Source organism: Trifolium pratense, linkage group LG2 (genome assembly GCF_020283565.1).
Source record: "Trifolium pratense cultivar HEN17-A07 linkage group LG2, ARS_RC_1.1, whole genome shotgun sequence".
Taxonomy (NCBI): domain Eukaryota; kingdom Viridiplantae; phylum Streptophyta; class Magnoliopsida; order Fabales; family Fabaceae; genus Trifolium; species Trifolium pratense.
Window position 1 is genome coordinate 31,889,320 of NC_060060.1, and position 17,583 is coordinate 31,906,902.

Below are 17,583 nucleotides of genomic sequence, written 5' to 3' on the forward strand. Positions count from 1 at the left end.
ACCTGCCCGCTAAAAAGTGTCTCGACTAATTCAAAGACTAACAGCATAATTGAAATGTCAAATTTATCAAGACTACTTTTTCACCAACATCATTCAATTACACTGATGCCAGGAATAAATAAAATAGAAAGAATTTTTTTCTTTTGTACTATTATTACATCGCCATCAAGTTATCCACATTTTTTCTCATTGATCCGCTTGTACTGTGTATCTTCCACTGCAATGCTCTGTTGGAACAAAACTCTGTTCCAACAAAGTTAATGTAATGGAAGAGGTTGATCCAAGAAAAACTCAATAACAACATTCATATCCTGAAGGGACATATACAATAATAAGATAATCAATATACACCATATCAAGATGCTGTCCATTGAGGTAGTACTCTTCCTGCAGCATCTGTACCAGTTATTTTATCTATTGTCTCATCGTCAATATTGATACAGTCTAGGTCCTCATCAAGGCATCCATGGTAATAATCTTCCTCTTCTGAATCATATATTTCAGCCTTTTTAGTTTGTCTCCTTACCGTCCTTTTCTTGGAGCGACCGGTACTTTTGATTAAGGAATCATCATCATCATCCTTAGCATTTGAATCTGGATCTCTATTTGTCTCTCGTCTTCTTTTCATTGAATCAGCACTGCCTTTGCTGCCGCTGCTGTTTTTATCCGTATTGTAATATTCGTTTATGGTTTTCTCAATGGTTTCCAGTAACCGATCCCCATACTTGCTTACTTTAGTCCTACATTATACAAAAACGTCAATGAAAGCTGGTTCAGTAATAAGGACACTGTAGAATTCCTAGAATGAACTTACTTGCTAATGCCATTGATATCAAGAAGTTCTTCCTTTGTTCTTGGTAGTCTCTTGCTTATCTGCTGCAACGTAGCATTGCTAAATAGAAACAACTTATCAGATCCTTTTATACAAAGGGATTAAAAGTTAACTTTATTCTTGTATTAGAAGAAAATGAAAATAGAGTAGTGCTAGGGTCACACCCTTTAACACACTCCTTAAAACACACCCAATTATGTAAAGCCACATCAGCCACTCTTTTAATTTGTTTACCTGCTTACCGGCTAAACAAGTTATGCTTCAACAGGTCGTAAAAAAAAAATCATGCTTCAACAAAATTTGTTTAAAAAAATAAAAATTAACAGCTCCATGGTTTTGCATATATGTTCCATGGTTTTGTAGATCTGTTCCTTTGTCTCCCCGTTAGTCTCTTTTGTGGTCGTTTATGTTTCAGTCATCTATGTCCTGAGATTTGTCACATGACTGTTTCTGCGAACTCTATGGTCTTTGTTGGAAGCTCAGATCTGTCGCATCTCGCACGCAGTCCGGCCTCTGTCTCATGTTTCGTTTCGTTGATCTTTTATGTCTCTGTGAGCTCTGTTGTCGCAAATACCCTGCTCAGAAGTGAATCACTTCTATTTTAATCCCCCAACCTTTCCCTGTTCTATTTAATCCTTTTTCTATAATGTTCACACATGTTTATATCAAAAAGTTTAAAAAAAAGTTGTGCTGGAACATGTGTGGTGATGGGTTTGTTTTGGATTATGCTGAACATGTACACGGTGATGGTGAGAACTGAGAACTTGCGAGAAGATGGTTGTGGGAGGTGAGAGGTTGAGTTTTTTTTTTTTTTTACACAAAATAAAAATATAATATAAAATAAATGGATAGAAATTAAAACCGGTAGCCAAGTAAAAGAATAAAAAAAATGGCTGATGTGGCTTTAGATAAGTGGGTGTGTTTAAAAGAGTGTGTTAAAGGGTGTGACCCTAGCACTGCTCAATGAAAATAATAACTTACCCAAATATGTGGTAAGCCATAACACCCTCTCCAGCTTCTCTACAAAGAGCTGTCCGCAACATCCTCAGAGCAGTGTACAAATTAGCTGCTAGATTCTGTAATAGATTTTTCTTAAGTATAATTCAAACAGGTAGAAATTCCAACAAAACTGGAGGGGGAAAAAATATTATACCACGTCTACTTCAGTTTGAGGTTGGTCAGGAATGTCAATGGGAAGATTCAGCTTCCCAGAAGTCAGAGAACCTTTGGCTGGAGTTATATCACATTTCCCAGGCTTTGATGCTTTCACAGAAGACGGGAATCTGCGAAAGTTAAAGATGCCACTGAGTAAAATATGAATAGATAAAAACATGCATGCAATGTGAACTTGATGTCATAGAAGGCTGAAACAAAAATTCCGTTGAAGCTGAGGTCAAGTTAAATATATCTGAGGCCTACACCATTGACACCCTAACTCTGGCAAATGATATCATATTTATACAAGCCTTCACAAACAAAGGAAAAAAGAACTTTCATGTAAAGTTGTTTAACCAATGAGCATTGACACCCTGATTCACAAATTTAAGCATGAAATAACTTGATAGGAAGAGCAAACCTCAATATAATTCTTTGGCCACCAAACAACGTATTATGGACCTTCGTCTCATTTACCTGGAAAACAAGTTAAAGCATTAGACAGCTCACAGTTACTGGGATATAATTTGTTGAAAGTAACTAAGAAGCTATATCACACATATTTGAAGCACAGTGAGAAGAACATATTATTTGTTTTGGAATAAAATTGCAGCATACAGACATATTAAAGTAGACTGAGTCTGATACCTTCAATACTGATGATACTGATCCATAAAAATCACTTTTCTTTACCTCCTCAGCAAGAAAATCCTCAACGACAAGATGGTGCAATATACGGGAAGCCTCACCCTTGGCTAGATGCTTCCCAGCACCATGAAGACGCACAGTCTCATGTCGGTGTTTCTTGACCTAATTTTGATGTTAAAAATAAAAAGATTAAAGATAACTAAGGCTTTTAGCTAAAGAATAACAAAGAGTGAAAAAATAAAAATAAAATCAGATGTTTATTGACGTACCATCTGGCTTAAGGAACCACGATACACCTCTAATATATGAGATGCTGAGACCTTCTGTCCTGTTAGCTTAACGAGTTCAACCTAAACAGATGACAGTCAAAAGTACAACTGAGTACAAGTGGACACAAATATTACAAACTAATGAAATTTCAAGACGTGAAGGGATGAAAATATATGGATAGAATTTGATTCCAGACCAATTGTTTTGCACTTTCGGTGACATCCTTCTCAACGAAACTTGTGACCTTCACACAATTATCACATGTTTTCTGACAGGTTGAAGAATCAAACTTCTCCCCAAAATGAACGAGCTGAATATGGCGCCGACAATCCACATCATTTTCACAATAACTGACCTGAGAAAGTTCAAGATGAAGATTTAGTAATATGTATGTGTGTGTGTGTGTGCAATGTAGTATTTCAAAGTCCTTAATAAGATAGTACCATGCGCAAAAGGTTTTCAGTGTTTGTTTCTAGTATCCTTCCTGAATTTATCGCATTTGAACGACTGTATCCAGATGGCATGGGGCTTTGCTCTATTGCTCCTAGGCTTAACATATGCTTAACTCGGATCTGTGAACAGGAGATATACAGCTAATATAAGAAATAAAAACATCCAAATTTATATTCAAGTAGTAGTGTCATAACCAATACTAACATAATCACTGTAGCTATAATACAATACACAGGAGGAACTCTGACCATCTCTACCAGCTCGTCCGCATTCCTGAAAGGAAATTCAGAGTAATTGGTCAAATGAATCAAAATCCATGCCTAATACATACTTCGAAGATCTACTAGTACCTGATGATAGCCTTCAATAGATTTTGGGAGGGAATGATGGATTACAAAACGAACATCAGGTTTGTTAATACCTGAAACATCAATTTTAAATTTAAATACGATTTCATTCCATTAATCAATGCAAAAAGAAGTTGCAAAGATGCAAACATACCCATTCCAAATGCCACGGTAGCACAAATTATATTGATCTCATCTTTGCTCCATTGCCTTTGAACAAAAGCACGTTGATCAGGATCCATGCTCCCATGATAAAATGCACATTTATGCCCGCATTCCTGAACAATGAACAAAACCAGATAATGAATTCACAAGTCACACAATTAGATGTCGCCTTCGCATTTACATAAGACTAAGAGTGAGGAGGTCACAAGAGTGCAGTCATGGTTTATCAGATCGCATATCATGCAGAGACAATGAAACACAAACAACAAAGAATGATGAAAAGGGGAAGATAAAGAAAGAAAAGCTTGAAAACAAAAAAAAAAATCACACAGTTCATCACAAGAAAAGACCAACCTGTAATTTTTCAGCAACCTTTTCACAGTCCATTCGTGAAAGACAATAGATGATGCCACATTCATCAAAATGATTTTCCCTGATAAATTTATCAATATCCTCCAAACACTTTTTGGTCTTGGGGACAACGGAATACCTGCAATGTTCAAATCAGACATGATTCATCCACTCAAACTATTAATAAGAGGTTGGTACTTGTTTAACATACCGTAAATTTGGGCGATTAAAACTTTGCCGAAAAACAACGCAGTTAACAAGACCGAGTGCTTGCACAACATCTTCTTTTACACTAGCTGTTGCTGTAGCTGTTAAAGCTAAAACGGGAGTATTTGGGAATTTCTGTTTCAATACACCAAGTCCCTGGGAGAAATAAAGAATCTATTAAAGTTCAAACAATATATCACATGATCTTCTGCAGAAAAATGTATATCACACGATATTGAATCAAGTTGGAAGGAATAAAAGCTCCAACCTGATAATCTGGTCTAAAATCATGCCCCCATTGGCTCACACAGTGAGCCTCATCAATTACAATCCTTGAAAGCAACTCACGAACGTGTAAACTCTCCAAGTGTCGCAGAAGAACGTCACTTCTGCAATCAATATACAAATCAAAGGCGTTATGAAATGAAAAATATGGCTCTTAATTGAAAATTAGCGTATACGAAGCAGCTATCAACAATGACACTCACCTGGCAACCTTTTCGGGTGTCACATATAACAACTTGTATTTACAATAATCAGAATTAAGTTCTCTAAGGATATCCTGCTGTTCAGCCCATTCCATATTGGCACTTAAGTAAGCAGCAGGTATATTTGCCTATTTGCAAACCAGAAGGAGCAAATAAGCACACATCTTTGAGAAAAACACATGAAGAATGAAAGCATATAACTTGGAAATTACTAATACCTGTAATAGGTGCATTATTTGATCTTGAATAAGGGACACAAGGGGAGAAATTACTAATGTTATACCAGGATTAATGAGAGCTGGTAGCTGTATCACAAGACAGACCAAAATTGTAAGATCACAGTAAAAGAGAGGTAAAATCTAACTTTTTTAGTAATGATAGGAAATTGATCTTGCATTAAATGACTTGTGTGAGCAATTGGGTGCAGAGGATTGCCATACAATATCAAAATTGTAAATTTGTAACAAAGAAACTATATCATAATTCATCATAATACCAAGGCTGTTTGAGATGAAATAATAAATATGGACAAAATTGAAAGGAAGAAGGCCATAAATCAAGTCCTCTTGATAAATCATATTACCTGATAGGTCAGACTTTTTCCTCCACCAGTGGGCATCAAAACAAAAACATCACATCCACTCATTGTGGCATTAATTACCTCTCTTTGGTTGGGGCGAAATGAGTGATTTCCAAATACTCTCTTATTATTAACCTAAAAGCATCAAAATAAAAAATAGATATAACAATTAAGGTTGTATACACTGGAAACTGGCAATAATTCAGTTTAAATATCTTGTTAAAAAAAAAATTCAGTTTAAATACCTCTAACTCTTTAGTCCAAGAAAAGTCCCGGCTGCTCCACCGTTTATCTCCAGAACCTTCAATGTAATTAACTTCAATAATCTTTGGAATGAATGGTTCTCTCTCCACCGGACCTGATGGCATGACATACGAAGACTGGTATGATGGCTCATATGTACCATTACCCATATAAGCCTGGCCGTCATATCTATTTGGTCCACTACTGATGACATTTCGCTGGGGTGTTTCATAAACAAAAGATGTAGGTGGTGCCATGGATGTGGCAAAATGTGACTTTTGTCTTTCTTCTTCAAGATTACTGGAATGAATATATTTTTCAAGTTGTTGAATTTGCTTATTCAGCTGTGACCTAACATTAGCAACAAATTGACTTTCAACCCCAATGCCATTCAGTTCAAAACAATATGCAGCAATTTTTTTACCAAGTATAATAATGAAGCCTAGTAAAAAAAGTTAAGAAAGTAACTATGATGGAGCCTTTAGCAATTTGAGTGCAGTATATATAAAAAATGAAAATGTCATGGGAAATAATTCGAAGGTAAAGGCACACCTGTCTTCACGAAGCTTTGCTATCTGCACAGAACTGAGATTTTCAACATTGTCAATCAGTTCGTTAGAGATAGCAATAAGATTATCCTTAAATTCCTGCAAATGACTTGCTGCTTCAGGGCATAGCCCTAACTGCACCCAGTTTCAAAATTAGGCATATCAATCTAACATGTTCAAGATAATTACTCATGACACGGAAAAACATGTCTAATCAATACCTTGTAGCCGTGGATGCAATCCAAGCACAGCTCTGGTGGCAAAAAAGTATCCCCCTGCCCAGCAAAATTAACCTTATCTGCAAATGGTGTAACAGGAGGAAATTTGGACACCGGCGGTTGAGGAGTGCAAGTGGACTGGTATTTCTCAACAATTTGGTCAACATCAATGTTCTAAAAGACAATAAACACATGACATTAATTAAGAGAGAGACAACAGTATCTATATCATATGATATGGATATAAGCAATTAAGACTTAAGATACACTTGAGTAATGGATTTGGAAAAATAAATAAAAGGAAAGGATAACAGAACAACCACGCAAACAAGCAGGAGTAAAAGGACAGAATTACAGAATGAATAGAATTGTCAAAACTGCTCAACAGTTTCAATTTCACAAAAGAGTTGGGAAACCTACATTGCCTTTTAGTTGAATTACTCAAATGTTAATTCATCAGCAAAGTCATAAATTTAAACCATCTTCATTAAAAGTGAGTCAACTAAAAATTTAGTAACCCCCATTGATGTTATAATTGGGTCGTTCAACCACGTGAAAAACAAGTATGTTTGACACAATACTATTGGGCTTGTAAGAAATATTCAAATGAATTTGACTCCAGTCAGATCAACCAAAGCACACTAAATTACCTCGAGTATGTCGTCGTCATCGACATTAATAATATTATCAGCTACACATTTTGTAGACTCGTTGGGTGGGCTTGTGTACTTTGTGTGATAATTCACTGAACTATCTATAACCCGAGAAGTATGATTGATGACGGTTGGAGTTGCGGTGACATCAGCCCGGTTAAGATTGACATTCTCATAGCTTCCTTGGAAGGAAGTTGTCGTCCTGTCTTGTTGAAACTGAGAAGTAACTTTAACATATTTTCCAGGTTGGACATAATTCCTACTAGATATCTTTAGACTTGAAAGAGCAAGCCAAGCCTGTTGGAAATTGTTTCGACAAAAGTCAATGACAAGCAATAGAAGTTTTTTAAAATAAGAAAATTAAGCAATGATTTAAGTAATTCAGAATCAAAAGAGAGTCCAATAAATGTCAAGTTCAGCTTGAGTAATGTGATTATAGAGGAAAAAACCTTCATAAAGAGAAGGCAGGTTATGCTTATCTATAAATTATCTTAATAAATGATATTAACTTCAAAGACAACAATGATTATTGATAACATGGCAGGTTGAAACTCCAATAAACTGTAACACTAATATATTAACCCCAGAAAATAACTCGTGATAAAACAGCATTTATTTATTTAACAATACCTTCTCAACATGTGCTCTTTGAATATTTTGACCTCGTTGAACTACAAACCTGATGGAATTAATGTGTCAGAGTGCAAGTTGAAATTTTGTTAGAAATCCAGCTATGTTTATATCTAGTATACAAAGACAACAAACCCCAATTCCCAACATAGTAGGAATAGCAATTGGAAATTAAATTGTATGCCTAATAATAATATGCAAAAAAATCCCTACTATGTATAATTCGGATATGGCATTGCTTAAGAACTTTCAACTAAAGATTGTTAATACCTGATGTTACCAGCAGCGGCATCGATTGGTTTCTTAGTTGGGTCAGAAAAGAGGAAATTGGAGCTCAAAAATTTGGCCTGGCAGGAGAAATTCTTGTGAGAATTAGCATGCTGCAACCAATTGTGCTGAGGAGCATGGGCTGAATTGGATTGACTGTGAAAATTAAAGAAAAAATTATTATTATTAAAATTAATAAAAATGGGAAAAAGAAAAAAAGGATTGAATGAAAATAAGCATAATAATTACCGTTGTTGTTGCATGATTTGAGTAGGGATTTGCAATGAAGCATTCGGGGAAAAGGGGTTAATGGAAATTTGAAGAAACCCTAGAAAATGAGAAAAGGGGAAGCGATTGAGATTTGAGAATGGAAATGAAATAGAAAGCGAAAACCTAAGTATTTAATTTAATTACAATTATAATATGAATATGAATGGATGAATACGAAGCGAAGAGAAAGTGGAAGATTGAGCACGGTGGGTGGAAGAGAGTGAGTGAGAGAGAGAGGTTTTAAAAATGTTCCGTTGCGGTCGCATTTCAATGGCGGGAGAACTTACTCCTCCAAAAATCACCACTAAATCCTATTTTCAATTTTTTATTTTTAATAAATAATATTAATTTCTTTTTTAGTTTAACGGACATACACCGTCAGTGTAAATTAATTACATTGACAACCAATAAGAATATTTTAACTTGAATAATGCTAGCAACACACTCTTTAACAAACACACTCCAACACACTCTCTTTTATTGGTTGAAATTCACATGGGTCCCATAAAAAAATGTGGACCCATATAATTTTTATGGGACCCATATAAATTTTAACCAATTGAAGAGAGTGTGTTAGAGTGTGTTTGTTAAAGAGTGTGTTGCTAGCACTCCTCTTTTAACTTTTCAAATTCCATGTCATGTAAAGAAAGTGGAGTTAAATGAGATGATGTGCGGAAAACATGATTCTGATTGGTTGTCAGTGTAAAATTATTTTACATTGTCATAGCATATTCTTTTTTTCTTTCTTTTTACTGTATTTAATAACAATACTATTAATTTTTCAAACTACCACTAGATTTGGTCAAATCTAGTTGTGAGGGGTTTGGGTAGTACTCTATAGGTCCCGAGTTTGATTCCCAACAGTCGGCAAATTGTAAACCAAAAAAAAAGGTTTGGTCTAGTTGCAATATGCACGAGGTTTTGGGTTTGATTTTCTACTCTTTTTAAATAAAAAAATAATATTAATTTTCTTTTTATTTATAATATAATAACAATTAATTGATCACACGAAGAAAATCAACCCTAATAATAATATACATGCATTTCAGAAGTATCAAAATTGTTTTTTATTTAAAAAAAAAAAAACTATTTTAGCAATGAAATGAAATACTTCACGATATACATGTATATCCTATAAAAGATGAAAGTATATAAAAGGGGTTAGGATCCTCTCCATTTTTAATTCTTTTCATTTTCTCCATTATTATATAGTTTTGAAAATATAAATGGAAAAGTAGTCCAAATATCTTTTACACACCTCAAAATATTTAAAAACTTTGATAATAAAAAAAATGAAAAGAATAAGAAATGGCGAGGATCCCAACTCATATAAAAGGTGAGACCATGTTGTGGATATTTATTAGGGGAGATTTATATGATTCAGTTTTGTAAAAAATAGTTGAAGTATTTGTAAAAAAAAATAAAAAATAGTTGAAGTATTACATGAAAACACATTTATTTTTTTGACAAATTACATGAAAACACATATGTCTTGGTGAAAAGTGTCATCACATTCGCACAAGAATAATAGTTATCTAATTATATTTAATCAGATCATACAAATTTGTACATTATAACGATTTCCTCAAAACTGTAGAAACCATGAATAATACATAAAACATTTTCTAAGCCTCTTATTCTTTAGAAGAACCTAGCCTGTTGTTCTTTCTTGAGGTTTTAGAAGTATTACTACTATCCTATGCAACCATATTCTAAGCTAACATGGAAGATTGACACGTGCATCATAAACATATTTATCATAAATGGGTAAAAATGTGGCTATTTGACAAAGGAACAAAAAAAGAAGGAAAAAATAAGAAAGAACATCCAAGTCCAACCATAATTAGCGATAATTAATTGCTAAGTGAATCTTGTGCAACTACAATAAAATTCTGATCATACCCAAACGGTCCTACAACACTGCACTTACATTGCATATAAAGAGTTGAAGTTCAAAATAGAGAAGAGCAGTGAAACATAACAGATATTACTATTAGGCACAGCAAGTTCTACAAATATTTTCGAAGAAACCTAAAAGATATATAATCAATAGCATCATTAATAGCTCCAACAAATTAGAAAATAAAAACTACAACTGAAGCAACTATATCTACAATAAGCCCCTTTCTTCCTATAATCTGTACATGTACCGTCAATAATACTGCATGTCCTTGGAGTTGCAAATCTACAATTCAAAAACAACTCGTGTTAGAGTGGAGACTGAAATAATGTAACAAAAATAATAGGGTATAATAGAGAATTAAGTTCTGAGAATCATAATAGGATCCTTCAGTCTATTCAATGGATTATCTATACCAAAGTTTTCAAGTACATGAAATTAATATAGGTTTGAAGAAACAGAATAATTTTTTGTTTCCCTTTTCTCGTGTAGCTATAGATCAATAGATAGACTAAATGTTTTCAAGCCTACTGATATCGGTCACTTGTTTGTAAACATGTTTCTGCTTCAACCATTCAATATGTTATGTTTTTAACTGTTTCTCGCATTTTAAATTGGAATAAGGCACTATCCTCCCAAATGAAGGTCAAATTCATACTTAAGATTTATTTAAATGTTCTAATGACTAACCCAATCAAAAATATAAAATAAAAAAAAATCATTTAATTCAGGGATTGTCAATAGATAAATATTTAACAATACAGTCAAATCAAAGTTAACACAAATTCAAACGAGTGAGTTCTCAAAGACGAACTTACTTTCAACAATACCAAACCAAGCTTTCAACATAACCGTTGCCGTTCATCCATAATGATTCTTCAGTTGCAATTCTAGTTCTCTCTACTGTATTCAACAATACAATTAAATCAAAGTTGTCATAAGAAAACGATAACAAAACACATTATATAACATACACAAATTAATACAAATTCAAACCAGTAAGTTGTGGAAGAGATACTTACTCTCAACAATACCAAACCAAGGTTTCAACATAATCCTTGGCACTATGCCAAAATGATTTTTGAATTGAAATTCTAGTTCTCTCATTATCCCTCCAATTATATAGAATTGCTTGGTCTTTTAAATAGTTTGCCAATATCAATGTATCACAGCTCTCAGAAAGGTATAGTGGAAACCAATGATAATAATTTCCCGTCTCGAAGTTATGAAGTATATTTCTAAGATTCTGAAAACTTATTTTAAGTAATTGAGTCCAAGACTCTTCAACTCCATATTCTGTCATTTGCCATATAATAAGATGAGTTCCCTTAGAAACACGAAGAATTGGCACATTAAGCGTCACTTCCTTAGGTAGCAGCAACTTAGTGTATGTCTCTGTTCTCTCAGATCAAGTGCAATAATCACAAATTGGCCATCCGAAAGTGCCGTCCAGTGAATACTACCACTCAAATACACGCCATAATTCATTCATCCCAAAATAAGAAACCTCAGGTGAATTTTGAATATCTCTCCAAACATTATTAGCACCCAAGTCAAAAACTCTCACCTCCGTTCCCCCTAGAAGGAAGGCCACAACTTTATAAGTGTGAATTGAATCATCATAACCAAAAGCAAACATGAATATTGAAGATTGAAACTTAAAATCGCAGCGAAAATACCCCAATTCATCGGAAAGTTTCCTAGTGGCAGGGTTATAAAAACGGAAACAATTCTCTCGATAATTATCAATGTTTCTAACTAACAGTAAGAGTTTTGGCGAAGCAGATTAATCCATTACTTGCAGGAGCCAACAGGCAAACCCAAAATGGGAAGGTCACCGGAAAGGGGGTTTGGATGATGGTTATGAAGTAAATGAGATACTGAGTGACTTTAACATAATATATTTACCTAAAACTTTAAGGCATCAAATTTATGAGTTATTTCGGTTATAAAATATTCAACTTTCACTTTTATAAATAATATGAGATGTAACTCACCTTACATCATGAAATCGAAATCCATAATTATTGAAGGTTTATTAATTAATTTATTTATTTAAATAAAAATAAAATGTTTATCTTGACAAAAAAAGTTTATGTTGAGCAACTTACATCATATGATTGGAACTCAACTTAATACCTACCATCGGCAGCAGTCAACAATTTGTTAGTCTGAATTGTTTGATTTGATGGCCACCGCCCACTTGATTCATCTTCATGCTCATTCTCACGTAAGCGTACCTTTTCTCTCTCTCTCTCTCTCTCTCTCTCATTTTTCACGCCTTTTTACTTACTTTTTTTCACTCTCTCGCATTACCAGATTACTCCTCCTCCTCCGCTACTGTCTAAACGTGTCATCAACAGATTTAGATTTTTGAATTCTGATACTCATTCCACCAATCATCAAACAACACTTGGTTTTCTCAAAATGCAATTCCAACCAAATTCAATTCCAACTCCAATCAACAGAGTCTCTGATACTCAACACACTAAAATTCCACATGTACTCACTGTTGCCGGTTCTGATTCCGGTTCCGGTGCCGGAATTCAAGCTGATCTCAAAACTTGTTCTGCTCGCCGGGTTTACTGTTCCACTGTTATTACTGCTGTTACTGCACAGAATACTCTTGGAGTTCAGGTCACTTCACTCTTCTCTTTTCATTCTCACAAATTCATTCATTCATCTTTTTTTTCTTTCTCAAATATGTTGCAATTTTTAGGGTGTTAACATGGTGCCTGAAGATTTTGTTGCACAGCAGTTAAATTCTGTGCTCTCTGATATGAATGTTGATGTGGTAAGTCAAAATTGTCGCTGTTAGTTAGTGTTGTAACTTTTTCTTTCTGTTTTGTAATATTTTTTTATTCAAGAAAACTCTTAAAAATTAAGATGACTCGGATTATGCAACAATGAAACTCTTTAGGGACTTGACATTGATCTACTTAGAGTCTGTTTGGATCGACTTATTTGACCTTATACAGCCGTTTAAGTACTTTCAGACTTTTTGGAAGAGCTTTTATGGAATTGGAAACAACTTATGCCATGTTTATAAGCTGTTTTCAGCTTATTTCCATAAGTTTTCCATGATAGCTTATGAAAAAAACTTATATGAGAACAATTTGACCTTTTTTTTTTTGGTTACATAAATAGCTTATACATAAGCACTTGGGAGGAGATTGTCTCCGGTGAAATTATACCTCCCATGAAATTACAACCATTGATATTTTTCTGCAAGTGTTTTATTAGTTAAATTAAAAAATGAATAGCATAGATTAACACTTTATTCCCTCCCGTGAAACTGCTACGGGAGACAACCCATGCCGTAAGCACTTGTATGATAAACATTTATACTATAAATGTTAATTAAGTTTTTTATCCAAATGGGGCCTGGTTCTCAAAGCATGAACTTGTTATTGAGGGTTGCTTATTTTCTGTTTTCCTTGAATGATGCACCATTGATATCTTGGTTAGTAGTGGTCACTGATAGCTTTCCATTATCTGAATTGATTATGCTATGTCTCTAGGTCAAAACAGGCATGCTACCCTCTCTTAGTGTATTGAAGGTCCTTTGTCAGAGTCTTAGGAAGTTTCCTGTCAAAGGTATTCACTTGTACAAAAATTTCTAACATGTTTATTCATTTGCAAATATGCATTCGGAGTGACTTATGTGCTGGATTTGTTTTTGCTGAAGGAAGCTCTTGTGGTTGATCCTGTAATGATATCTACTAGTGGAGACATACTTGCTGGTCCTTCTGTTCTAGCTGGATTCCGGTATGATTTTTTGAACCTGAACTATGCTGCATCTGTGTGGCATAAAAGTATTTTCAGACTCTTCAGCCTTCACTGTTTGAAATCCTCTGGTTATGTAATCTTATGCATAGATTTTTTATATGGTTTCCGTCTGTTAGTTTTATTGTTTTACGCAGAAAAGTAGTATACATATAAAATTTTATTTTATTTTCACCCTTATTTGTACAACACTGGATAAATGGACTATGATAGAAATACTGGTTCTAAATATTCAAGTTTATCAATAAAACTGTCGCCTGTAGGATATTCATTGTGCGAATTCTTGTTTTCTGAATGCAGTGAAGAGCTGCTTCCCATGGCGGACATCGTAACCCCAAATATTAAAGAGGCATCAGTTTTACTTGGTGATGTTCCAATGAAGTCAGTTTCTGACATGCGTACTGCTGCAAAATTGATACATGATTTGGGTCCTAGGTTCGTTTCTGTTTAATATATTGTAGACTATTTGTACTTTTCGGGTGTGATCAATCTAAATCATGTTTTAGAAGTTATCAGAGAAACCTCTCCAGCAGAATGCATTGCATTTTATACAGATCTCGTAGAAAGCACTAGTTCTAATGATGAAGTTTGATAACCTCTGGGAAATTAAGTGATTGTTTAATTCGATATCTACTTGTTCATAACTTTATATACTGACCTGCCCAAAGTGGACCGTTGAATTGTTTTCCCAAAGTAATGGTGGCCACTAATGCGTTTACTTTATATTAGCAGAAATTTCTAATTATGTTGTATGTACTAATTTCATGTACAGATGCCACAAAAAATGTTTATTTTTTTTATATAAAAAACCAACTTGAGAGTATTGTGTTTTTACAAATAATAAATTTTCATTGTAGGACTGTACTTGTCAAGGGTGGCGATCTCCCTAATTCACCAGATGCTATTGATATATTTTATGATGGTAAGGTTGAAGTCTTGAATTCTCAAAGACACAATCGCCAAAAGAAAATCTCAGAGACAACATTTTTGCTTTTACTTTTCGCTATGTATATCCAAATATATGTTACAAATGAACTCCATTTCTAGGTCTTGAGTTTTGCAGGCAAGGAATTCTACCAGCTTTCTTCACCGCGTGTAAATACTCGCAATACTCATGGCACTGGTTGTACTTTGGCATCATGCATAGCAGCAGAGCTGGCAAAAGGTTCATCAATGCTTTTAGCTGTTAAGGTTTGTTCAGCTATCTCAATTCACATAAATATCAGAGGACCTAAATTGCAACGACCATGATTCTTATCTCTCCTTTTTACTTTAAAAATAAAAAGTTAGATAAGAGCAAACGAAAATAAAAAATAGAATGTGTTATCATTCTAATACCTTTACATGTCTGGATTCTGACAGATAGCTAAACGTTTTGTTGAGTCTGCCTTGGATTACAGCAGAGACTTGGTTATTGGAAATGGAGTCCAAGGCCCTTTTGACCATTTTTTGGCACTTAAGAATACCAACCAGAGCTCTTGTAGGCAGGATAGGTTCAATCCCAATGACTTATTTCTCTACGCTGTAACGGATTCAGGAATGAATAGGAAGTGGGGCCGTTCTATTGCTGAAGCAGTTAAGGCTGCTGTAGAAGGCGGTGCTACCATTGTTCAATTAAGGTTTGTTACTTTCTTGTTTTTTTATATTCTAATTGACAATTGTGATGCACAGTCAATGTTTCTTGCAATAAATATTTTCTAACATATATAGTTTTTATGGTATAATATGCCAAGCTGACTGTCCTAAAGATCTGGAAATTAATATTTGATTTTTTTATCATAAGGATAATTATTTGTTCAATCCTGTTCTTGTACTTTTGACTTATTTTGTCATACCTTCTTCCCTTTCATCCCTCCCCAACTAGTAAATAAAATAAGCACTAGTACAGAGTCAGATGTGGCCTGATTAGTTTAAGTGTTGAACATCATCAACTAACAATATTACACCTGGCATCCTTTTCTATTATCGCGGGTCCAGATTTCTATTTTCTTGCATATGGTGCCTGCTTTTATTCGTTTTTCATCTCTTTTATGGGGCATTAAATACAAAGGACAGGAAAAGCATCCACAAAGTGTATGATATAATCCTACTTGTTTCTTGCAAAGGAAACCTGTTTTTATATTTCAATTGCATTACTGCATACGTATTATGCTGCAAGTATGTTATACCACCTTCCCTGTGGTGCTGTCTTTAATTGTTTGAAATCAATTATCTTAGTAACCTTGTTCTCTACCTCTTTCTTTGGTTTTATCTTAACTAGCCTTAACCAAACTATCTCTGGCTTGCCATCTAACCTTGTCCTTGCTTATAAAAAGATATTTTCTGATAGTTGAAGCAATGCTAGACTATTCTTTAAAGGAAAACATTCCGATGTGACATTAGTTCCTTTTGTGCCTTCGTTACCAAGTTATTTAGTGAATTCTCATATCAATGATGACTTGACTAGAGCCTAATTCATATCAATGGTTATTGATATTCTTGATATTAGAAATGTTTGTTGTGTGACTCTGTTTGAAGTGTCTTATGATTGTGATTTTTTTTTTACTTGTATTGCTTTATCAGGGAAAAAGATGCTGAAACACGGGACTTTGTTGATGCTGCTAAAGTATGCCTTGAAATATGCCGTTGGTATGGAGTACCTCTGCTTATAAACGACCGTATAGATGTGGCCCTTGCTTGTGATGCGGATGGTGTTCATGTCGGTCAGTCTGACATGCCTGCACATCTTGCTAGAACTCTCCTTGGTCCTGAAAAGATAATTGGAGTATCATGCAAGACACCAGAACAAGCACATCAAGCATGGATCGGTGGTGCTGATTACATTGGCAGTGGTGGTGTATATCCCACTAATACAAAAGCAAACAATAGTACTATAGGCTTAGACGGGTTGAGGGAGGTGTGCAAGGCCTCTAAACTGCCTGTTGTTGCAATTGGTGGCATTGGTATGTCAAATGCACGTGCTGTAATGGAACTTGGTGTACCAAATCTCAAAGGGGTTGCTGTTGTGTCTGCTCTATTTGATAGGGAATGCATAGTGACCGAGACAAGAAACTTGCACACGGTACTTAGTGAGGCAGCACTGTTGATACAATGAGCAAACTGCAATGTGGAAGGAATTTAATTTAACCAAAGGAGTGGTTACTGGTAACAAGAGTCCTAATTGCTTTCACCTTCAATGGAAATACATAATTGCAGAAGATTCTTTGCAGACCATGCTAAGCTTGTAAATGCAAATTTTGAATAAAATGTGTGTAATGCTCAATACCTGGGCTGGGCAAAACATATTTAGTTCTTCATATGTTTGCCTTTGTTTGGTACATGCTTGAATCATAGCAAGAATGAGTGTTGGAGACTTTATCTATCATGTGCCCTTAAAGCACATACTCCCTCCGGTCCTTTTTATAAGAAACACTTTGGAATTTTTATTTGGTCCTTTTTATAAGAAACACTTTGACACAATTCCATTTGTACCCTTATTAAATGCAATCAAATAATTCATTATAATGCTAGTGCATTAATTAGAGAGACCTATTTCCCATGCTAGTCAAAGGTTAGTTTTGGAATATAACATA

The 17,583-nt window shown here is 34.6% G+C and overlaps 2 protein-coding genes and 1 long non-coding RNA gene across 3 annotated transcripts; 1 reads left to right on the forward strand and 2 right to left on the reverse strand.

Moving 5' to 3' along the window:
* Positions 1-62: 62 nt before the first annotated feature.
* LOC123910468 (ATP-dependent DNA helicase Q-like 4A) lies at positions 63-8,628 on the reverse strand. Its single transcript, XM_045961578.1, has 25 exons — positions 8,305-8,628; positions 8,059-8,211; positions 7,789-7,837; positions 7,156-7,455; positions 6,509-6,679; positions 6,292-6,422; positions 5,742-6,090; positions 5,500-5,631; positions 5,135-5,221; positions 4,917-5,044; positions 4,697-4,817; positions 4,433-4,584; positions 4,225-4,360; positions 3,860-3,983; positions 3,709-3,779; positions 3,563-3,631; positions 3,349-3,477; positions 3,102-3,260; positions 2,905-2,985; positions 2,636-2,797; positions 2,409-2,464; positions 1,986-2,115; positions 1,814-1,908; positions 815-892; positions 63-740 (listed from the first exon to the last, which is right to left on the reverse strand). The coding sequence occupies exons 1-25, from the start codon at positions 8,316-8,318 to the stop codon at positions 356-358; spliced, it is 3,462 nt and encodes a 1,153-aa protein (XP_045817534.1). The 5' UTR covers positions 8,319-8,628; the 3' UTR covers positions 63-355.
* Positions 8,629-10,388: 1,760 nt separating this feature from the next.
* On the reverse strand, positions 10,389-11,940 carry LOC123910469. The gene is made up of 3 exons (XR_006810221.1): positions 11,248-11,940; positions 11,044-11,128; positions 10,389-10,510 (listed from the first exon to the last, which is right to left on the reverse strand). It is a non-coding gene; the product is annotated as an uncharacterized LOC123910469 (long non-coding RNA).
* Positions 11,941-12,322: 382 nt separating this feature from the next.
* Positions 12,323-17,487, forward strand: LOC123910470 (thiamine biosynthetic bifunctional enzyme TH1, chloroplastic-like). The gene is made up of 10 exons (XM_045961579.1): positions 12,323-12,455; positions 12,545-12,862; positions 12,945-13,019; positions 13,747-13,822; positions 13,918-13,993; positions 14,312-14,446; positions 14,869-14,933; positions 15,075-15,202; positions 15,374-15,630; positions 16,574-17,487. The coding sequence occupies exons 1-10, from the start codon at positions 12,414-12,416 to the stop codon at positions 17,103-17,105; spliced, it is 1,704 nt and encodes a 567-aa protein (XP_045817535.1). The 5' UTR covers positions 12,323-12,413; the 3' UTR covers positions 17,106-17,487.
* Positions 17,488-17,583: the final 96 nt, after the last annotated feature.

Coding starts and splice junctions, on each gene's coding strand:
- LOC123910470 (XM_045961579.1), top strand. CDS start 12,414: ATGGCCACCGCCCACTTGATTCATCTTCATGCTCATTCTCAC. Junction 12,863..12,944: donor AGAATACTCTTGGAGTTCAG/GTCACTTCACTC, acceptor TGCAATTTTTAG/GGTGTTAACATGGTGCCTGA. Junction 13,823..13,917: donor TAGGAAGTTTCCTGTCAAAG/GTATTCACTTGT, acceptor TGCTGAAGGAAG/CTCTTGTGGTTGATCCTGTA.
- LOC123910468 (XM_045961578.1), bottom strand. Junction 4,585..4,696: donor ATTTTAGACCAGATTATCAG/GTTGGAGCTTTT, acceptor TATTTCTCCCAG/GGACTTGGTGTATTGAAACA. Junction 3,780..3,859: donor TACCGTGGCATTTGGAATGG/GTATGTTTGCAT, acceptor TTGATGTTTCAG/GTATTAACAAACCTGATGTT.